At 39.2% G+C, this 24,579-nt stretch overlaps 1 protein-coding gene across 5 annotated transcripts in view; it reads right to left on the bottom strand.

Annotated features, from left to right (window-relative positions):
* Positions 1-3,174: 3,174 nt before the first annotated feature.
* The window catches only part of AMMECR1 (AMMECR nuclear protein 1), a 224,183-nt gene continuing 202,778 nt past the window's right edge, over positions 3,175-24,579 (bottom strand). For 3 of the 5 annotated variants that reach the window (XM_060292863.2, XM_060292864.2, XM_030835747.3), the window contains 4 exons: positions 23,831-23,945; positions 10,316-10,406; positions 8,821-8,917; positions 3,175-6,487 (listed from right to left, as the gene is read on the bottom strand). In XM_060292863.2, coding sequence (XP_060148846.1) covers positions 6,373-6,487; positions 8,821-8,917; positions 10,316-10,406; positions 23,831-23,945 — 418 coding nt within the window. In that variant the 3' untranslated portion in view covers positions 3,175-6,372. The remainder of the gene's footprint in view (positions 6,488-8,820; positions 8,918-10,315; positions 10,407-23,830; positions 23,946-24,579) is intronic. The other 2 variants (XR_009560771.1, XM_030835748.3) reach the window with 2 other exon arrangements.

Genomic DNA, 24,579 nt, shown 5'->3' with positions numbered 1-24,579 from the left:
ATCCTTTTAGAGTGGGAGCAGGAACTCAAGGACGCCAGGGCAGTTGTGAGCACGGAGGCACGTAACGCAGCCGCCGCCCAGCGCGCGCTCCAGACTTAGTGCATCCTACATCTAACCTCTGTCGAGCTAATGTGAGATCATCCGTCATGATGGAAATCTGCAAGTGCAGGTCAGTGTTTCTTCATATAACGCGTATGCGCTCACCAGCCCTCTGGGTGGGTCCATTGAAACCATTTGAGATACACAGTCCATCGACTCGGGACATAATATATTAAGTGTCATTTTAAACATGGTTATAACCAAGTTCTTGGGATGAGGAGGGTCCAACTGGCTTGGACCCTAAGGCAGTTTTTTTCCCCGATTCTTAAAAAGATTTCTTCCAACAGGCTGGGGGGTTCGGAACAGGGGATTGTACCATGCGCTAAAGGGATCAAGGAAGGCCGCTGAATATAGCAGCCAAAGCAGTATACCCAGGGCCTGGCTCAGTTGCGTCCTCCCATTCAGCTATTCCTCTGGCCGGTGGAAAGCCTGGGCAGACAGATGGGAAGCCATCAGAGCTTGGTCCAAACTCGCACTTGTCTCGGCTCATGCGGTCAGAGCTGCAGAAAGTGGGAGAAGCCATTCTCTGAATGGCAGTCATTCACTGAGCGCTCCTGACTGGCAGCTCTGAGACCAGGTGTGGTTTCCTCACAGCAGACTTCCCCCCAGCTCACAGTGATGGTACCCCTCGGATATGACAGTATTTTCCATCAGCAGAGAGGAACTGCCGCAACTCACACAGTCACACTTGCCCTCTGAAGCAGTGGAGCAATTTAAAAGGTGCCCAGTGGGGCATGAAGTCTAAAGAGGAAATGCTGAAACTCTGGGGAGAATTTAGGTAGGTGGAGTGTGATTCCTGAAGTTGAAATCTGTCCAGACCACTGAGTTAACCACTAATGCTATAAAAAGAGAATGCTGTGGGCTCATTAAATTACTTCATTCTACCTGAACCTATTAATATCGTCTAAATCATTAAAAAATCCTGTGTACCATTAAACATGAATGATGAAACTGGCCCTGAGCAGATGGCTGCCTTAATGGAGCACTAGTCCAAACCACAATAGTCCTCTAGAGCCGAGATGGCTGTTTTTAGCCACTGTGATTGACATGAGCACGTGTCATCAAATTCACATGGGGTGTGGGGTTTTGGGGCAACGTAACAGAAAATTGTCCTGCATATATTCATTAGAAATTAATCCTGAAATATGCATGATGGAACTGAGACAGCAAATGATTTACAAAGAGCCAGAGGTATGTCAGCAATGTCCCTGATGGCCTTTCCATAGAGGAAGAGCTAAGGCAACAGCTGATAGAGGTAGCACACCGAGAGATCCCTTGCTTGAAGCAGGCTCCCATCTGGCCCTCGGAAGGCAGTAGCACTAGTTGCCTTGCCCGATACTCACTCAAGACATTTTCCCCAAGCTCAAGTGGCGAATAGGGTTCATCTCATACCACTCTGGAACTGGAAAACTGGAAATACGTTTACGTGTGTGATGTGCCCAGCGTGTGTACGAGGAGTGTGGACAAGCTCCGAGCGGCCACATCTTGGGCATGTTTAGTTTCTGTCCTGTACTGAGAAAACGGCAAAGCCTTGACGGCAGAAGAAAGCCTTCCCACCTCACCAGATGATTGTGCTGGATGGCACTGCTGCTGCCCCTACCAGCTCACAAAGGGAAACACCCACTAATACACTGATCTGGAAGAAATTTGGAGCGGGCTTAAGTAAAGTATAGCCATGCCGCCGCTGGAATTCAAGTCTGCTGCTTGCCCCAGCTCCGTGGCCAGGGTAGGGTGCCCAATAAAGGCCAGGATTCACGGCTGGGTAAAAGAACGACATAGGTGAATCATACGGTAGGGAGCAACCGTAAGCAGATGAGGTTTCCCAAGTGCCAGTTTGGAAAGAAACCCGTATCAGTCCCTAAGTGTATTATTTCAAAGGCTTCAACTATTTGTTAGCTTTTAGTAAGAAGTACCCATGAGCCCCAAATCCTCTGATGAGGCCGGTTAAAGAAAGAGACCACAAATGGTAACTCAGTTTTAACATTTTATTGGGTAAATGATTTTAAAGGTAATAACAATAGTGTCAAAACTACTACAATATCTTTCTTTCCACAGCCATACCTTACAGACCCACATAAACCTTCCCATTTTTCTTTTTCTTCATTTGTAATATTTTAAAGCCATACATGTCATATAAAATGCCCATTTCCAATAGTTTCTTCAAACTATTAAGCAATTAAATGTGGAAGGAAGGAGGATCTAGTTATACTTGAAGGGGTTTCAGGTAATCTGTGATGTCTTACTGTAATCAAAAAACAGGGTACTAAGAAAGGGACGAGGAGAAGAGCTACTCCAGGTAGCTTTGCTCATTACAAGTCCAACCACTGCATCACCAAGAATTCATTATGCTGGTGACCGATTCAAAGTAATTTTGGGGAACATATAAAACACAAAAATAACTTAGAAACTAGATCCAAATATTTCAAAAGTAATCAACTTTCATATACAAAAACAGTCAGAGGTGGTTACAAAAGTTTGTTTTCTCAGTGCGTCTATGTACCAGCGCAGTTACTGGGTCCAGAGCAAAATAAAAGGTTTATTTTCTTCTGAAACAGTAATAAAAAACAAGGAAAACATATCTTTGTATATAAAGGATCAATGCTGGTCTTAAGAATAATGTAATCAGAAACCCTTAAATCGAGAGGCACACAACGGGTTTCTGCTTTTATAAAATAAAAGGAAAGTCACCAGTTTATTTAAATGGAGGAGGTGCTCACACCCCTCAAATAAACTTAATTCAATTTAACATCACTAGCAAAAATCACTTAGAAACTGTACAAAAATAAAAAAGTTAACACATGTAATCCTGCAAGGTTTTTGTAAGGACTGGAAGGCAGGCTTTTGGAGCAGCATTTGGGCATGGCTGGGGGCTTCTTTGGTTTGATCTAACACACACAAGAGATGGAGCCTATTCCAGATGACAGTTTCGGATTTCCTGCACATTTGAAGACATGAACAGAGGCCAGTATACAAACTTCCGGTGTGCTGCACACTGGGGCTGTATGCTCTGGACTGAAACTCTTATAACTGCCTTAAGTGGGGCGGCGGGGCGGGGGGGGGAGGGCGGGTAAAGAGCAAGCCTTGCACTTCCTCCATCAATCACACCGGAGACTGGAGCGGGCAGGGCAGTAGCACATATTCTCGTGCAGTCAGAAGGCCACTTAATTGGGGGGGGAGGGGCAATTGTTCTTCTAGAATCTGGTACCTGGCTGACCTTTTCTAAGAACAAAAAAACCCTTCCAGAAATGGAAGCCTTTTGCTACATACCAAAGTAAAATACGTACTATTTTCCAAGAGGAAAAAAATACCCAGTTGCATCTGAAAACGGAAAACATAAATGGAACTAATTAACATTTAAAAGGGGGGCTATGTAAACTTTGTGCTACTCAAATGAAGTTCAAGTATTACTTCTGAGCTGTTTAGAGATCACTGAACTTACACAATATTCTGGTGACAAGAGTGCAATTCACATTTGTGTTTCTGCACAAATAAACCACAACTGGCTAGAACACAGCCTGTGCAGTCAGAATCTTCGTCTGAGTTAAAAACACATGCTACATACTTCAACATGTTCAAAGTTAATGCAAACTACATATTTAACAGCTTTGTAATATACGACAAAGGTGAAAGGGTCTAGCATTTGTTTGAAGCACACCATTACAAGTTTGTATAACACCCTTTACACTACAAAGTCTTTTAGTCAACAGCTACTTAGACACAAAAATGCACTGTGCGTTAATTTGAACACAAAAGGAGACAAAACTATCCTTTTCCCCCAAGCCACGGTGGGAAATATTGCTGACCTCGTCCTCTGAAGCCTGCAGGATGGTTATTTCTTCAGTATAACATTATTACACTGGTAAGAAAATCTGTATAACATCTGCATATATCAAGAATTTTTAAAAATCTGATATGATTTTAGAGTCCGCATGACCAGTCACGTGACCTGCTCAAAATTGATTAGCACCGTTAAATACATAAACACACACATATGTATGTATTGTAAGTATACACACACACGTATGGGATAGATCTTTTCTTTAAAAACAAAAAAACTTCTAACCATGAGCTCACCCAGGACGAGGAGCCTGTTGAACTGATGAGATGATAGATAAGATGGATCAATATTGGTCTATTTTGTCTCTCTTCGGTTTGCTTGCTTTATTTACTTTTTTTTTTTTTCTTGCAGCAGACAATATCATTCAGCTTGTGCTCAGTTTCCCTATAAGGGCAAGAAAAAATTTCCATCAGGTAGCCACTTGTTTTTATACTGAAAGACTAATCTGCTCCCAAGTAGAAATGAAAGGACTCAAAATCCCTTTCTAAAGCCCAGCAGCTAGCTTTCTCTGACTAATCTCTAGGTTCAGTGGAACTGGCTACCGAGATTCCATTTCAGGCTAACAATTGGCTTCTTGGTTAAGGCATCACGACTGAAAATGGTTATTCCAACAACAGATGCTGCGGACGAAGGAATACCAACAAACTTCTGAGAACTCTCATCAAAAACAAAAGCAGTTTGCTTTGCCATAAGGACAAGCAGAAGGAATTCAGCCGATTAATCTCACAAACTAGAAAAGGGTTTTCAAATTCTGAACTAGCAGTCTGTCACTTGTCACAGCAACTACATGTATAAGCTATGCCATCTTGATATTCAGTGACATCTCATAGTTTTAGACTATATATTCTGCACCACACTCATATTCATCACTTGAAATATTTGTTTCCTGTTTGAAAAAAATTTTACACGCGCGCGCGCGCACACACACACACACACACACACACATATATATTTACTACCATAAAATGAAGGTAATCTTTCTCCAGAATCATCTGTCATTTTTCCTGGGGATATACATATAGACCTCCCGTTGACATTAGGAAGTTCTCTGCATATGCATCATGGGAAGACTAGCCCTGCAAATGAGCTGGGCTCTAACAACTATATCGTATCTAAGTGCCAACTCCGTTTTTACAGGGGTAACATAACATCTTATCGATATAGTAAATGTGTTTCTATCAAAAGTATGTAGTGCAGAAAGAGATTCAAGCAATTTTATAGTATTTCTAAAACTCCAGTATTGTCCCCATGACAAACATGTCTGAAATCACGACATGTATTAACTTTTGTTTCACTAGATTATCTTTACTATTTCTTTAAATGGTAGCTAAAATTGTCTCTGGCCAATCATGACTTATTGAAACCTAAAGCTAACAAATTTAAATTAATATATAATAGACACATGTCTCTTTTTGGTTATTTGCTCAAAATAATTTTTTTCAGCTTAAAAAAATACTTAAGAGTAAGCAATTTGTCTAATCTGTTGTTTCACATTATAGAAACAATAAAATTTTTAAGAATATTTCTCTAAATTGCCTTTCTTCTAACCCCTCTTAATTCCACGTAATTATACTCTTCTCAAAGGCACTAAATTCTGTATCTGCTCTCTTCCTGATATTCTCTGCTTTTCAAAATAATTTCTGTAGCATATTTCAAAGGTAGCTTGTACTTTCTTAAAACAGTGTTTTAGTTTGTAAGTTGGTTCTATAAAGTGATGAGGCAGTTTTTCCTGTGATAACCAGCACAATAGGCATAAATGATTTCTCACTCTCTGTGACAAGTCCTATCATGGACCTTCGAATGTTCTACACTAGAACGAAAGTTCATCTATTCTAACCATGGGAAAAACATATACTTAAACAGTGAAGACCCACATACTAAGCTCTCATAGCAAAATGAATTTCAGACAAATTCAAGAGTAATATACAAATACCTGAATTTGATATGAATTACTCCCAAACACAGCTATCAAAAATGACCTATCTTACTGAGGAAAATGAAAGAAACACCTAAATGAAATCCTTAGAAACTGCATGAATTCTTCCATCCACAGTCAACAGAAGGAAGGAAGAGAAGAAAGAAGGAAGGAAAGAAGACAGGAAGGAAGGCAAGAAGGACAGAAAGACAAACCTGACTGAGATAGCAAAGCAAAATTCCATATAATATTGTAAGGAAAGAAAACCCCAAAATTCATATATGCTGCAAAAAAAAAAAAATCAATGACCTAATATAATAAAACAGGATCATCTTAATAAATGCCATTTTCCTACCCGTTACCATGATGATCTTAACTGACGATGTCGAAGCTTCACCATGGCAACGGAAACTATCATCATAAAATGGTACAGTAAAAGAGATAGCTAGACCAAGAAGGGGTAGGGTCTCCTGGGAAGAGGTCTGCAGAGAGGCCCAGTGACTGGTTGTGTGGCTCAGTGTCAGGAATAATGGTTGTATGGCGGAAGGGGATGCCCAATGCCATTTTGGAAATGATGATGCTGGCGATGAGCAAGGTATTCAGCATAGCTCAAGGTCATCTTTTCACTACGGTACCTGAAAGAAAGTTAGGGAAGAGACAAAGTTAACATCACGAAATAGGTGACATGTGAATGTCAGAGCTAGGAGGGACCCTTAGAGATAATTTTCTAGATGAGGAAACAGAGGCCTAGAGAGAAGAAGTGACTTGCCCACTGTCACACAGCTAATAAGCAGCAAAGCTGAGATCAGAACCCAGGAATCCAGAGTCTGAGTCCGGTGCTCTTTGCACTCTACTACTCCTTGTTTAAATTGTTCTAGAAATTGTATTGCCCTCCTCAGCTCCGGTTTGCTAACAGGAGAGAACGGAGGAAGGCCAGCCTATTACTGTCATGTATGCATTTCATTCACTTGACTACTTTTTCTTCCGGGATCTTCCGTTGCTTCCTCTTTAACCATTCCTTTCCTTCTGTCCCCATGTCTCAGGTCTTGCCATTAAGGGAAAACAGTAGCAACAAAAAACTTGTCTTGATCGTGGTATCTCAATCCTCTTTCCCCCCATCTTCAGGTCTCTTTTCATTGCCACACTTCTCAGAAGAGTAACGTGTATTTTCTACCTCATCTCACACCACTCCTCGGCCCCGTGCCTCTTGGCTTCTACTGCCGCGCTTCCGCAGAAACTGCTCTTTCAGAAGCCACCCCTCATCATGCCTGACCTCTCCATTAGGATACCGCGCAGCACTCCCTTTTGGAAGCTCTTTTGTGCCTTGTGTTCCACAACTCCATACTCCCTTGGTTCTCCCCCTGCCTCTCGGACTGCTCCCTATCTCTCTGACTACTCATCCTACCCTCGCCTTGTAGGAGTTTCCTACATTTCTACCTTCAGTTCTTCTGCCCCTACGCTCTGTCCCAGCTCAGTGAACTCTTGCCTCACAGCTTCAACTATGCCCTCTTTACAGATGATCCCAAATCACCATCTCTAGCCATGAGCTCTACACACGTACATTTGCAGTGACCTATTGGACATTTCTATACAGATAGCCTAGGAAGTACTTCAAATCCCGAATCAATACGTTAATGTAACTCTCCCCAACGTGGTCCCTCTCTTGGTGAAAGGGACTGCCTTGGTCCCTTTTATTGAGATGAAAGCCTTGACTGGCTCCTCTTCCCTACTTCCGAATGATGACTAAGTCCTTTCATTTTCCCCACAATATTTTTTTTCCTTCCTTTCTTCCCATCCCACTGCCACAGCTCGTGTTAAGGCTCCCATTTCACCTTCTTTGGATTGCTGCCACAGATTCTTAGATAATAACAGTGTCTCCTAATTATTTTTCCTGTTTCCAATTCTAATCTTACACTTCCCCAAATCCATCTGTTCAGAACCCTTCAATGGCTACCAATTGACTATAGCATCAGGTTTAAACTTCTTACGCTCTACCTTCTGGGCCATATTATTTTCCCCAGTGACCACCTTCTCTATGTACACCGAGAGACCAACCAAATCAGACTATTGAAGATTCCTTAGAACTTGCCCCATACTTCGCCACCTACATGCCTTGACTCACCAAGTTCTGTTTAAGTTAATCCCTTTGCTCCCCCACTCTCCACCTGTCAAATATTCTACTCATTCTTCAAGCCCAGCCTCACATCTACCTCCTCTTTGAAATTTTCTGTTATCCTCAACCCCCTCCTGGAATTCCTCTTTCCCTACTCTATGATCTCATATCATCTATCACATTCTGCTGTATATTAATAATTATTTTTGTACATGCGCTTCTATTCTCCTAGAATATGAACTCAGAGCAGCAATGCAGGCATTTTCAAATTTGTAACTCCTCAGAGCTGAGAATAGTCCATTTTTAGACTATAGGCATTCAATGTGGTTTTGTGGAATTAAAAGAAATGGAAACAGCAACTCATTTTCCCAAAATGTTTGATATTTTCCTTTTTAAATAAGTACCCCTATGAGCCCATGCAGAAATACATTTAGCATTTGTCAATTGTGTTTTTCAGCAAGCTTTCTATCACTGCCAAAATTCTAAGGTGAAATTCAAATTTGAGGACTGCTTTATCAGGATCCTGGGGTTCTGCTAAGCAATGTCAAAAGCTGGCCAATTTCTAATTCAGGCAACTTTCTTCAATAATGTACTCTAAAGGCTCAGAGGGCTTTCTTTAACAAAGCCAGAGTAAGCCCACAGAGCTACGATGCGAAGGATGGGCTCATACATCATATGGGCTTTACTGCCAAGCAGAGTTCACTGTATTCACCCTCAGTACAGCCCTGCCACTCATTTCCACTCTTTCGGAAAAGAGAAGCAAGTATAGTTAGAGAGACCAAAGAAATCAAAAGGCTACAGGTATACGCGTCAAAATGTACTGGTCAGCCTTGCACTAGGAAATGCTTTCTGTACCTGGTCAGTTTTATGGTTTTCCTGAATTCATTAGTAATCGGAGCTTTGTATCCTCCTTTCCTCAGTAAGGAGTCTATGGTCTGAATATGGTCCCATCCTGTGGAGAGCAGACCAGATAAAATACCAGTCAAGCACATGTAACAAGCACTTTTGGTTAAATACAAAATGACTGTAGAGGTCAGCTATCACTGTCACCAACCCCTTTGGTCCTAAAAACAGTCACACAGAAGAGCTAAGATTTCATCCTGTACAGAAGCAGGGACACCACGGGACACCTTAAATTCTAGCTATCCCTGCTGGCTAGCAACATTGGCTTCTTTATCTCAACTGCATTTGAAGGCAAGGAGCCTAAGAGGCTGGCGGGCAGTAACTGCTCGGTCGTGTCTCAGTAACAAGCCACAAACATTGTACTCTCCTCTAACAGTGACATCTTTAAAAGGGAAGGAAAAGCCTCACTGAGCCAACTCAGTAGTACTTAGAACTCCCACACTAACTCATGGTAATCGCCATTTCTAACCGTATCTTCTGCAGGCTATCAAGTGCATCTGTGTGCAGCGTTCAAAGGCATTTTTATGGGTTCTGACACGGGATGCACACTCATACCCGAGGCCCTCGACCTCTTATGTATGTTTTACAGAGTCAGTGGAACTACAGAATTAAGAAATTTTCGAAAGCAACCCAAATAAATCTGCAGATAGCTGCTTTAAAGACTAACGCTCTCATTTGGGGGTTTAATGATATTAAATTTTGTAGTTATATATCATATTTATATGAAACAGATATGGGAAAACCAAATTACCAATGCTTTCTGATGAGAAGAAAAGCTCCATGAGATAAAGAAGAGGTATTCATTTCAACTAACATGAAACTATAATTTAGTAGTGGCTAGAAAGGACAAGATACTACAGAGTGAAACGTTATTTTGTGTTACACTGGTAGTTCATAAAGGTTTGTGCTGTATCTGTAAAATCGAAAAATGTTCGTTGATTAGGAACATATAAAACACTAATAGTTCATGTATTCTCAATGCTCCTTTTCTTCATGGGACACTTACAATCTTAATAGTAGCAGAAGGAGTAATGGCAACCACCTAAGAAGGAAATATTTGATACTGACAATGAACGGTGTGGCTGATCGTCAAACTGAAGGCTTGTTTATGCCACAAGGCTACGGCCCAGTGGAATATGGGAAAATGGCACTTAAAGTTCATAGCAAACCGTCGCCTAAAATAAAGCCCACCTTTTACGAATCTATGCTTTTTTTGAAAGTATACTTTTATATGTTTTTGCTGCCAAACTTCAGTGCAGAGATTCAACTTCTGTGTAATTCACCGATTTCATACAGACATTGCAGTGGCAGCGATGGAAGAGTCATTTCTTATAATCTGACAGTGATCAATTACCAGATACAACTGCAAGGTCAGATAGCGCATTTCAATATGTATTATTTGTTTAAATTCTTCACTAGGTCATATGAAATAAAGTACAACAGTGACCTTGCTCCTTTGCAACCTCCGGTAGGTAGGTGGCGGTGCGTTTTGATCCTTTTTCATTGATGAATTCTATTCTAATGCCATGTACACCCACCTGAAAGAAATTGGCAGTTTTATTAGTACAGTCTTCTTCACAGAAACAGAAAGAAAAAGTTATAATTTAACTTTCAGAGAATGCAGTTCTTCCCTTCCCCTTGCTTTTGGAAGGGCATATCTGTTTTCTCTTTCCGAAACACTGACTTTGAGGATTGAAGGCCATTATGATGGCCATGGAGACTTGAAAACACTGATTTTTGCATGTGCCCAGCATGCACCGGGCTATGCCATTCTGTTTGGAACCAGGACCACCATTCTGGGGCTGTGTGTAGAATAAGACAATCGATGATGGCAAGAGTCCTGCCCCCACCCCCAAATTGTGGCTCGTGACAATAAGGAACTAGACCAAGGGAACCAACTTCAGAAAGATAGCAAGCAACCATCCTGCTTTCAGGGATAATCACCATTTCAGATCGAGTTTCAAAACTTCTGGGACTGCTGACTCTCTTCCCAAACTGTCTAGTCTCTTTGAAACCTTGAATTATATGTAGATAAACAAACACAGATAAGACTGAAAAAAATCTAACAATCAAATCCTGCATCGTCACCCATTACGGCATTTCTAAAAAAATGTATTATGGCTTAAAGTGCGCAGGTGGCAAACCCTCACTGTATATCTACAACACTGCTGCCAAATCCGAGAGCAATAAAGATTTCAAATGACTTTGGGGCAGGGCATTTTTACACAGTTTCTTATATACTAACCCAGAGACCACTATAACTTTATTATGTGAAAGACAAACTTTTGATGGTACCCTAAAAAAGGTGGTCTCCTAAGTAAGTGTGGGCAATTTCTTGCTAACGTTTTAAGAAAGTAATCTACTTTTTCTTTGATTAGCACTCAATCAAAAGGAATCTGTCCTTTCCCGTCATGTCTCACATAGAATAGTGTATAGTGCTAAAGATCACAAAAAGTTCTTATCTTCTTTATATACACTGATAACAAAAATGACATTTCAAAAGTATAACAGCTCCATTCTGCTCTCCCAAATCTATGGTTGCTTTAGATCAAGGGTTCCCAGGTGGAGTTTAAGGTTGTCCAAGGTCCAGGAGGGTAAACATTTTTACCAGAGAAAGGGGCTTCTTTTCAGAGCAGGTGGCTATATCCATTCATCTGTATGGAGGTAAAGGTCTAGAAGAGGAAAAGGGGTCCATGAAGACTTCTTTTGTTTCTTCTGCGCTTAGCCTGAAATTTCCCAGTTTTTCAGGGAATAAGAAGTCCTCTGGAAAATCCATTTTATTTTTTCCCCAGGTCTTCACACATCCATCCATTAGAGTCTGTCAGATCTTATGAGCAGTTGATGTTTTTTTATTAAAGCCTATCTCTGTGGCTATTTCTTCTACCTAATATCAGTATTCTTATGAATATCCTTCTGCTGAAAATGCAATCAGGGCAGCTGTTTAAAAACTAACACAGTAAGGCCTCTCATACCCTGTGGGAAATGACTATGGACAGCTGAGAAGAAATATGAGTGCTTAGCTATGAGGCATTTCCAGGATAAAGGACATCTACTAATCTCCCTAGTGCCTGACACGTTACGGAGACAATGACAAATTTGCAACAGTTTCTGTATACTGACTTTCTGATCAGTGACTTTGAAATTTTTTCCTTCAACAATATTAGATCCTTCATAATTTGTTTTTAAAAACACACAGCATAAATAATTTATGCTCCCATCATTCACTGAGGTGAATTCTGCAACTTCAACTCAATGTATCAAAAAATCTGTCATGTTAAAATTGAAAAGAGTTTTGGTGTTTATTAAGGTGTCTCATCTAAACTGTGAGAGGAAGACTGTTTCCCTATCTGTGAGATGAGAATGTTAGACTCAATCAGTGCTGTTTAATTGGTATGGGGTCGGGGTGCGGGCTGCGAAGGTTATCAGAATTTCAGGTTTCCTACTTCAGCAAGTATAGTTTGTAAAAAGAATAACTCCCCAGGTGATCTTTATTCCGGGTTAACTAGATAACCTCTAATAATCAGTCGAGCTCCGACAAACTGTGGCTAAGTATTGGGGGAAAAAAGTGATTTAGGCAAATTGGAGGTGATTTAGACATAAATCCTTTCTTCATAGGAGTACATTCTGTGCTATTCAACAAAAATGACAGAGATTTTGAAGCCTAGTAATTTAAAAATGAAAAGAGGTAAGACCAATTGCATGGTATGCAAATAATATCTTAATAAAGATATATGCATATGAAGAGGTTAAGACCAAACTGGAAGGACATGTTGACCAAAATAAAAATTACTCATGGATAAAATTGATTTACTGTTGTATTTTGAGAAGCCCCACCATCAAATCTGACGTGAAAAAAATTACCCAAATTCCCCCATTTTGAATTAGTACCACATTTACAATTTTTAATTCTTTTCTGTGTTCCTACGATGCTGAACAATCGAAAGCCCCTGTAAATTGCACTGTAGGTATGGTGATATCCAAGTGATTCCTTTGTGAGAAATAACTTATTTCTTAGGTCAAAAATATACTCCACTGAGATATAAAGCCAAAGCCAGAGTGACTCATTTTTCTTTCAACTAGTGGAATCAGGAGAATGGTAATAACGTTCTGAACAGAATCAAAGTATAATATAGCCTTTTGTCACCTGTTGAGCAACAGCATCTCGCTCCCAGAACCACAGACGCCACCAAGTAGTCATACTGCGCAATCAGAACAGGAGAGTGGAAAATGGCCTGCTGTGGAGACTGACCCAATCTGGCCAACTTGTGGTAATCACTGGCTTTGCAAATTAAGTCATCTCCACTGAAATGAGCACCAAAACGAATTCTGTACTGTTGGAGGGAGGCATCTGTCACAGCTGCAACTCCAAAATGGAACCCTCATGTATAATAATTGAATCCTCCCTTCAACAGACTGGAGAATCCTTCAGGCCAGCAGCATCCCAAGAGACAAAGGCTCTAGCTGCAATGATCAGCTAGATAAGAGATCAGCTAACCAGGGGTCTGGGATTCCTTGAGGCAAACTTGCTAGAAAACTCTATCACAGTAACCTTCCATTTCTCAGGATGGATAAGGAGTTAGCATATGGGAAAACTACGTCACCAAACACCCCTAGCCACCACTGCCCGAAGTACAGCCAGGTGAGCAAAAGCTGGAGACGTGCAAATCTAGCCTTATCGGAGTCTTCAGGTCATTTTCAAAATTATTAGAAGGTCTGGGGAGAAAAATGCTTTCAAGGTCCATCAGCTGTGATAATGTCCTTTTAATCAAAACTGTACTTTTGCTAAGCAAAGCTATAAATCAACTCGAATGGTAGCAAATTAAATGTAGGACTTATAGATAAGAGGATATGGAATTAAACAGAGCTGTATCTGTGTTGCTGTGAGCGGACATTAAGAGCAGTTCAACAGATTCCTATTTCATGTTAAAAAGAAAGCCATATTTATTCCGAACCTTTCCAAAGCAAGTGATTTTTATTAATGCTATTATACAATCTTTTGTTTTTAACATCACCCAGAATGATTAAATATCAAGATTAATGTTAGGACCCTAAAATATATCTTGATTATTCTGGAGTTGATTATTCAGTGTGGGGATTATGCATCCCCAACTCCCCCTGGCCTCGGCCTCATCCTCTTTCCTCTCTTGTCCATCTCTCTGTTTGTTCACTGCTCTATCGGAGAGCACGTGGGCACAGGGAAAAGAGATACACGCAAATTAATCAATTTTGCTACATAGTAAAAAGGTTTGGTAGGAGAAGAGATTATAAATAATGGCTAAAATGAAGCTTCTAGACTGTCTGCAGATTTCATTTATCCTTGTTATCTGGTCCCTTGTTAGAAATGTGGCTTCATTTAAAACTATTACCCCCTAATGCAGTGACTCTCAACGCAGGAACATTAAAAATAAGTGCCCTCTCCTCCTCATTATAATACATAGTCCATATTATGCTCTGCTCAATTGCACAAAGTTGAGCCTGTCTATAAGGCAAGTGTTAGTCCTATAATTCACTAGCAGCACTACAAAAGGTCTCGCTTTTACTTGTGAACCTAATCAGCAAGCCAACAATCTGGATATGCTGAAACATGAAAAAGTCATCTGGCTAAAAGCATCAGTGAGTATAAAATGTGCTCTGGTTAAGTGGAGTAGGCTCCACGCAAGCCTTGGACCATTTGGGTCCCCAATTACCTACACGGTCCTGACCCTCAAAGCTAAATCTGCCCCTGATCACATCCTGGCCAATAAAGCCAATTTACTTCCTCAGGTTCATCCTGTCTTAGCAATGTCACAGTTAGTCCCACTCGTCCCCATTTTCAGAACCAAATGTTGGGTTTCCCTGTAACGTTATGGCCATAGCTCACTCCACTGATTTTCAGTGGGTTCACCTTGAATAAAATAAAAAATATCAGGAGGTCAAAGAATCAAACGTTTGTCTGACATGGCTTTGTTGCTGATATCATTTGGCAAAATAGGCTTTGCAATTAACAAAGCAGCCAGTCGCTGGTCATTCATGTAAGACTGACCTGCCAGGCTCAGTCTGCCAGTTCCATTGAATTGAATGGAAGGACTCTGTTTCTAAGGAGAGGGCACCCCTAACTTCTAGAGGCTGGCATCATAGGAGACACACATGCTCTCTCACAAAACAGCCTGTGGTACCACGGACAGAAACAAACACTGCATTGGACAACCCATGGGTCTGACCCAGAGTCTGGTGTTTCTAATATTTGTAGGAGGACAAAGCCACAAGTGATATTTTTGCCTGAAAGCACAAAACCCATAACGCAGCACCTTCAACTCATTCGCTCATAGCCCCACGGTACCTTTTGCCCCACCCCCAGCTCAGCCTTCTGCAGACTGACTCTTCCTCGTCCCAATGAAAGCAAATTCCACATAAAAGAAGAAAATACTCCAAACTTGGGTCTCCACCAAGAATAGTTCTTATTTGAGCAAGTAAAATTAGCATTTTCATCATAAAGGCTGATGACAATTTGCACAGATCCTAATGAAACACTTCCCCCAATCCTGATAATGTCGACTACACAAAAACAATGTCGACTACGTATTGATTGTCCAGATCTGCCCATCAAATCCTCAAAGTTGTGATTCCTCATCGCTTTAATCCACCCATCAACTTCAGAAGTAAGTCTGAAGTTTTGAAAGTGCCCATCTGATTAACAATTAACACTTAACAATTAACAATGGTTAACAATTAACACTTCAGAATCTGGCCAAATAATAAATTTTAAAAACAGTGTTGCTGCAATTCAGGGTTTTTTTCTCAGTAATTTTTACTTTTGTAAACCTTAAAAATTATAAACATGGATTTTTTTTGTTTATAAAAATAGTACGTGCATATTACCAAAAAAAAAAAATCCCTTTTGAAAAGTATAAAGGAGAAAATAAAGATGACATGTAATCCTAGTACCACCTAGAGACAACTCTTGCCTTCGTGACTTAAAAAATAATCTTCTCTTGAACCAAATGAGATGTCAACAAGGACTATATTGTTAGGCTGTTTTTATCCATTATCTGACCAGTTCCTGTAGCTGTACTTGCTTTCAAATCTCCTTCAAGTGAGAAGCTCTTAAAAGCACAAGAAATACTACACAAATAAATCAAAAAGGGTAATTGACTGCAAAACCGTCACTTGGGCACAAGTAACCTTTTAATATAGTCTACTATAAAAACTCCACTTCACCATCTACCTCAGCTGAGGTTTTTTTTTTTTTTCCCCTGTTGTTATTTTGTGAAAACAACTGCAAAGGTCTCCTTGACCAAAATACATATAAGCTGCTCTTCTCTAAAATCCCTGCAAATCGGACACCTTTAGCTTAGAAATTAGTTTGGTCTCCATGGACCAATTCTTGGCTTTTGCAGAGCTTACCAAAACACCAATTAGTGCCAATTTTGATTCATGTAGGAGATGTAGGAGACTTAGACATCTTGTCTATCAGGAACATAAGGGTGCCAATTTATTTCACAAAGGCCACTGAACAACAATCTGAAAACTTGTATTTTAACTAATATACGTGCAGCTCTAAAATACCTGGACTAGCTAATAATCACCCCCATGAACTCTGAAAGAATTAGTTTAAGATTTTAAAATAAAGCATGGCTAATGAAGAGGTGCTCTGAAAAGCTATGGAGCCAAACATGTTTATATATCATTTGTAGCGAAAGAAACTGTTCTTACTCTAAGGTTTTGCAGGGAACAAGAGACAGCTCAGAATGCAATTAAGGAAAAAAAAAACTATTCTCTGTAATGATTAATTATAATGAGCATTCCTTAAAAACTGAACAACCTGAAGCTTTCCAAGGAAAGTTCAGGCAACACAGGTGACCTTTAAATAAAAAGCCTGCTTTTTGTCAAAAGTTAGAAAAGTGCATTCCTACCATTTTTTAAAAGGGAATGAGGAAGGGGGTGACTTTACAGACAAGGAAACTAAAGTAATAAAATAATTTTCTTAAAACCTAGAGATGTGATTTAGTTTGCTTTTCAAAGGCTGAGGGAAAAACACCGCTTGCAAATGTACCCAATATAAAAATGTTTGCCTGATAAGAAACTGAGAAAAATCTTATACACATTACAACTGTACATTGAGTACCTGACTCAATATAGTGTCACTCAGTCTACAAAAGAGATTTGTTCCTAAAAAGTTCCATATGGGTTGAACTTATGTAAATGAATTAATCTTCAAGTCATGAGGAGGACAGTAAAGAAACCCTATAGTGTGTCCTTCTGCAAAGGAAAATATCTATTTGTAAAGTGAATAATCACTCCCTAATATGTTTGCTTAATTTAGATTTATACATATAATATTGACTTAGAGGATGATGCAGTAATATAATAGAAGCATATATGGTTTAGAATAGAGTATTTTTCTTCCTAAAGAAAATCCTTTTGTGAAAAAGAAATCTAGAATGTAAAATTTTTAAAACTGGACTATCTTTCACTTTGTTGCCTACATTTAAGTTGGCAATGGCCATTTTAAAAGTTAGGGACCTCTTATGACTTCTAAATGGCTAGCAGTGATTGATTCCCTGGAAGTAAAACGAAACAAGCCATTTTTAAAACGGGAGTCACAGCGTCACACTGTGTCAGCATCCAGAGAAACCTTAGGAATTATCTAGTCCAACTTTTCCAGCTTCCTGGTGAGGAAACGGAGATCCAGAAAGGTCACCAAGCTGGGTAGTGGCCGTTAGGAAGAGAACCCGAGTCCCCTCGTTCCCACAATTCGGTACTCTCTTTTTATCAAATGCCAGGGATACACACACAGAGTCAAACTGTACAGGAAGGAGTAGACTGGAATGCAACTACTAGGGAAAGGGGTGGAAGAGTTTATGGATTTGGGGGAAGAAGCAGGAAAACGTTCCCACCACCAAACAACACACTGGGAGGGAAGCAGGAAGCGACTGGAGGAGGCCTGAGAATGGACTACAGCAGCCCATTTCGCTAAGAGTATCAATAGCCAATGGAAATTTTTATGCATTAAATCACCTTCTAGAAGTCACTTTACTTTGTTCGGCTTGCTTCCTCACTAGGCTTCTGATACATTGAATTGTTGATTCACAGCAAATTCTTTCTAGATGGCCAGGAAGCGTGAAGCATTCCTTTCCCAATGTTCCACAGCACTTGAAAAAACATTTAAAGTAGAGCATCAGGACAAAGACTAAATTATCATAATGATAGTGACATCTTATACAACAACCTCAAGGTCCCTGAGAAAATACTGTGAAAAACATTTTCTTGGATATATGAAGCCTATGTATTTTTTTAAAAAAGGCAGAAATCTTCAGTTAGAGGAGAAGCAAAACATAGTGTATATCACAGTTGGGAAAAAATAACCAAGGGCTGGGGGTTGACAGAACACGTACCACTAGAAGTCATTTCACTTGGTGACTTTGTGAGTCATGCTAACCGTCTGTGTATGAATGGGAACACTGTTTTCAGTGGAACATTAAGAGGAGCTAGAAAAAGGTAAACCTTTAAGTGGGGAGAGAGGGTGAAAAGAACATGAACTTCTCAACTATATGTGAGATAATGATGGCAGCTGATTTATTCACCTCATCTGTTTACTCATGAAGGTTGCTACAAAAGCGCCCTATTATTAACTGCAACTGACCACGTCAGAAATCAGCTGTGATCATTCAAGAGGTGTGCTTTCAAAGTGAAGTGCAGCTCTCTGAGTACCAGCAGTCCAGCAAGCTTGGGTGCTTTAGGGACAGAGTGAGACTAGGGGCTTGAGGTCTAGCTTTATAGTCTGGGGACAGATTTTTGGCATCACATAAGGATCATGCTGGCCAGCCCCACCCAGCATGGGTTTATTCCATGTAAGTGTTGGGTGCTAAAAAGGAACCGTCTGCCTTAGGACCACAAGTGACAGCTGTATACACAGGTGAGATCTCAGTGATTTGGGGAGCTAGATATAGCAAAAAGTACCTTATGGTTTGGGAAAATGTCAGTAATCTACTGAAATATGATCTGAAGGTCTACGTCAGGATACAAAAAATATTTCTTCCTCATACCTTCAAAATGATCTTGTCTCTAAAGCAGAGATAAAAGATGCCTGACTACAATTTATAAAATATTTTGACATCTGTCAGCAAATTGCTACATCGGTTCCCCACAGGATCACTGGTAGCATACTTGCTATACAAGTTCTTCTACAAACAAAAAGCTTATTCATTTATATCTCCCTGAAAATGAGCAGCTAGTAGATGATACACCTAGAATCATCCCACGAGTCACACTCCAGGGATTGTGATGTCATTGGTTTCATCTTCTTTCAGATCTTTAAAAGGAAACATGGCTCCCAAATAGTGTAACCATACGAGTTCTAGGCTCTGTACCATTTTAGAGGACTCCAACATGCTGCATGAGCTTTTCTTTCTTTCTAAAGCGCCATGTCTGTCAGCCATGCTGCCATTCAGAATTAAGAGAGTGCTGTCGATTGAAGAACACAGAACAATGGTGATAAGTTTCTGTGTTCAAACACAAGGCAGATCACTTCAGATTTCTCCCTAGGGGAGCAATTTTCCTCATTTAACAATCATTTTAGTCTTGCAGGTAGATATTTCTACTTATCAGCAATGAATTTTTTTCCCCAGTTCAATCACTCCTCATTCTTCTCATGCCTACCAGGGCAATAAGTAGATCATGATGCGGGCAATGATAAGGGAGGGACCGCTGTTGCAGTTTGTCTTTACATTCTTTTGTGGCTGGCTTTGTTGTTTTTAATGACTACCCAGGTTCCTTGAGAGGCTACCTACAGATACCCATTTTAAATGTATAATTACTACATTGAGGAAATATAACAGAAGGAAGCATTACTGATCATTCTGTCAATTCAACAGTGACTTGAAATTAATTGCATCCACTTGTGAAACCACTCATCAAACATTCTTCACATTATCAAATAGAAGCATTCTAGCCTCTAAGTCTGACGTAGATCCTATTTTCCTACTAACTGCCGTCATAAAATTAGAGACATGTTACCAGAAGACAGCTCCCAAACAGGCTGAGTTAAAAACCTTGGATGGAGAGTAACTTCCAGCCCTGTGGCAGTTCACCTGTCATTTGAAAATTAGGTGTCTATTACCACTGGTCACGTCCCTCATCCTCATGACCACAGGGATGTCTTTCTTGTTGCTGAAGTTACCTAACTCTACCCTTGGGGACTTCTAGACTTTGCCCTCTCCCTGCATTGATCTGGGCATTTTTGTCCCTTTAATTAAGAATTCTACTGCAGTAACACGCTGCACCAGTGGGGGTCAACTCTCAAACTGTACTTCCACCAGAAAAGCCCTATGTTAGAGGCTTCTGCTCATATAAAACATACTCATTACCAATCCCTGACTTAAAAATTCTCTATTGAAATTCTGTAATCATCTCCTGTTTCCCCCTCTGGCATAAACATATATAGCACCTTGCATTTCCGGTTAAAGCGAGATACTTATGGTGAAAAGGATAGTTCATTCTTGGAAGAAAAGGTGTACCTATTGGACAGTGTGAAATTTCTCAAAGTGAAACGTATACCTTCATAATATAGACTGACTCCTCATAAAGGAAATCCACAATATAAATAATTAACTTATATACAAAGGTAAACCATAAACGAAGACTTCCCCATAGTCCTCTTTTTAATAGTGACTGTAAATTTAATATGATCTCAGTTACGTACACAAATATGCAGTTTTATTGATACAAAGACACAGAAAAAGAAGAGAAATAATTCCAAACTATTAACAGTGGTTATCTCAGAATGGTGTGACCGCAAATGGCTTGCATTTCTTTCTTTATATTTTTTGAATTTTTAAAGTTTTCTTCTTCTTAGAATTACTATATTATTATGGACAGTAGGTTTAAATACATACATATATATGCATATGTTCCTTTTTATTGTGGTAAAATACACATAACATAAAATTTACCATTTTAACCACTTTAAAGTGTACAATTCAGTGGCATTAAGTACATTCACAACGTTATACAACCATCACTACTATCCAGTTCCAGAACATTGTCATCACCCCCAGTGGAAACCCTGTACCCATTAAGCAGTCACTTCCCATTCACCCTGGCAACCACTAATCTGCCGTCTATCTTTATGGATTTGCCTACTCTGGATAGTTCATATAAATAGAATCATACAGTATGTGGCCTTTGTGTCTGGCTCTTTTCACTTAGCATAATGTTTTCAAGGCTCATTCCTGTTGGAGCATGTATCAGTACTTCATTTCTTTTTATGGCTGAATAATACTCAATTGCATGGCTATAATGCATTTTGTTTATCCAGTCATCTGTTGATAGACATTTGGGTTGTTTCCACCTTTTGGCTATTGTGAATAGTGCTGTTATGAACATTCATGTATAAGTTTTTGTTTCAACATCTGTTTTCATTTCTTTGGGGTATATACCTAGGAGTGGAATGTTATTGACATATGCTTTTTTTTAAATGTCTTTAATTCTACTTTGGCATTCTGTGTTTAAAGTAGCAATGCTTTTTCAGAATTATTAAGGATAACCTTAATAATATCATTCTTACAATAATACCATTCCATTTTCAATCACTGATTATGGTACATTTTTTTTTAAAGGCCAAATCATGTTCTTTTCAAAAATGTAATTTTCATCCTTATTCTTTGGGAACAAATTTCTTTTATGCTAGACACTTTAAACTATGATGAACTAACTGAAAAGGACAGTCTTTTCCTCTTAGCATAGCCATTCTAGCAGTACCTAAATCACTTTCAAATGCTTATATATTAAAAGTACAAAAATATATGCATTTTGTTGTTGTTTCTTTAAATGAAAAGCATCACAAAATAGACATCAATATTTAAACCTTAAGGGATGTATTAAATATACAATACCAAGTAGAAGCATACAGAATCTTCCAGAAATTCAAATGGTGATCAGAGAGGATAAATACACCCTCAAAGAGTACACAGTACCAATTCTTAGATGTTCTACCTCCCACCCTCCCAACAGAAAGATGATACGTCTCATGAACATAAAAGTCCAATAATATCAAGGTTCATTTTAGCTGTAGACAGTACTTGATGTGGGCTAAAGAAGATGATGGTGTGCTTACCCACACCTACTTAACAACTTGCCCCAGAACACATGCACACACGTTTATGCAATAAACATTCATGTACATGCCACACATGCACACTTATGCACACACGAATGCACGCCCTCCCCCCAGAACCATACTTCCAATTCAGTGGCTGCAAGTAAGGGAAGAAGTGTTTTTGTAGCTCAATCATCCCTTAGGTCTCAGGCTTTTTCTGTTATTATCACTCCCATCCCCACCAATACACACACCGCACCCTGCAATTCAGAAAGCAGAAATAAAATTCTAGCTGGAGAAGAGGGAGTAGTCCCCTTAAAACGGTCAAAGAACCACCAAAACTGTAATATTTGTTAATAAGTAAGGGATATGATTTGGGATCATTTAAAAATAAAGTACTGGGAATATTTCTATAATATCGGTGGACTTCTCTTTAAGAAAAATTCAAATAGGAACAATAAAACTTATAGAAAACAATCAGTTAGGAAATTTTAATCCCATAAAAGGTTTTACACACTCCAACTTTCCCAGGATCAACACTATCAACAAATTTTATTTTTTCCTTTAGAAAAAAATCTTAAGATGCTTTCGTATTCTAATAATGCTCCCAAAAAACCCTACCACAAAATGCAGAAAGGAACTCTTTCATCCTACTCTCTGCAGAATTTTTTTAAATAGCTCTGGCATAACAACAATGTTTATATCACAGAGATTTTTTTCAATGAATATTACGAACTTTATAAATGTCTTTTTCTCTGTGTGGAAAAACTGAATCGCAATGGAGTAAGTTGTCCAAAGTCTCACAAGGAATGAGGGGAAAGCCAAAAATAAAATTAACTGTCAAGAAAGTGGTCTGTCCACAAAGCAAAATATCTCAGTTATCATGGGGGACAGTCATTCTAAAAAGGCAGTAGAATTAAACATGTTATATCATGATACAGTCATGTCATTTACGAGTATGTGTATACACACGAATGCCCTGTATATCACTGAATTCCCATTGTTTAATTCTTACAGCACTTACTTCTTCGTGATTGTGTATACTCCTTTTCTCTGCTATTAGACTCTAAGATGTTTATGGCAGGGACCAAATTTTAACACTTTTGTACATGTAGCACATGCCTTGAATACAGTAAGCAGTCAGGTAACATGGGTATGTTTGCGTGTAAAATTTCATAGACATACACTCAACTAACTCCCCCCAACCACCAAAACAAATCATGGTGAGAATCTTTGAACTTCCTTAACAACTCAACCCCACATACTAACGAAGAACAAAAATATGATCAATATAGGCTACTCAGATAATCCCAACGCACAGAGACACCCTAGATATATATACCCTTACGTGTTAGTGTGTGGAAATACACAGATTAAGGTAACCAAGAATGAATTAGCATGGTTTACCTGTAGTTAACCAACACCCTGTTATTATCCATGAGCTGACTTCCCCAAGTGATGTATTATCCTAACCCTTTTGCTCCTTGTTTCTGTGATGTATCCCCTGACTACCTTAACTGCTTGGTGGCAGTCACACCAGAGTGCATTGGAATGGAATTAAGAGGAGAAATAAATTCCAATCAGTCCTGCCTACTACTTGTTAACAGCTTTTATGAGGTGCTGTAGTGAAGTAATAGGATAAAAATGAAGAGCAAATTCAGTTTGGGGGATTAAAACAACACAGGGTACTTTGCCTTTAAAAAAAAAAAAAGAAAGAAAAACTCCTTTGCTTACAATCTCATTGATCAGCTGTGAGGTTTATCCAAGTTACTCTCCACCTCCATTACGATAGGAAATGGGCTGAAAGAGTTATTTTCTGGGCCTAATTTTTAAACAATTACTCAGGAGTTACTTTCATTTTTCTTTAAAAATTCTCTATAGCCTTACCTCCCAGTCCAAATAATCACAGACGTCTTCGAAGTTAGTGAGCAGAGACACTGAGCAGAACAGCCGCGGCAGCTCATCCCTTGTCATTGGGGGAAAACGGCTATCTTTAAGGGCGCTGTTGAAAACAAAGCAAATATTAAAGCAATCACTAGATATGAGAGTTCTTAGTTTCAAAGGCAGGCAATCATTTGAAAAAGGTATGAGATTAAAAAAAAATCTCAGGTGAGAAAGGTGCCCAAATCTTCAAATGTATTCACAGGCTCCAAAGATTTTAGAAGTCATTATTTTTGTTCATTCAGTAGATTGTGTTTACTAGCCAATTCTGTGACCAATTCAGTTGTAAAAACTGAACGATCAATTATATTTCCTGTACAGTTATTTCCTTGTATGTTTCCCTGTTACTTGTAGAACCTGACAATGTTTTATTTTACTTTTGAGGAGAATAAAAACCAGAGTAGTGGAAACTTGTGGGAAGATTTCTGGGTCTAGCACTGTTGGAAAAAATATATACATATTTCATGTTGTTAAAAAAAAAAAGGTTCATACTAGGTTGACCAGTTACCATAGAACAGCATCTAAAGAGTTCAAAAAAAGATAAAAATTTTACTTTCTTCAAGCAAAAGAAATCAAAGAAAATGAAAATAATCATGCAAATTACACACTAAAAATACAAGGATTTCAGTTCCCTATAAAGGATAATTCAAGATATGACTCAAAAATTGTGCCACTTCAGGAAATAGCACTAATCT

Source organism: Globicephala melas, chromosome X (genome assembly GCF_963455315.2).
Source record: "Globicephala melas chromosome X, mGloMel1.2, whole genome shotgun sequence".
Lineage (NCBI taxonomy): Eukaryota > Metazoa > Chordata > Mammalia > Artiodactyla > Delphinidae > Globicephala > Globicephala melas.
This window is presented reverse-complemented; position numbering and strand designations above follow the sequence as displayed.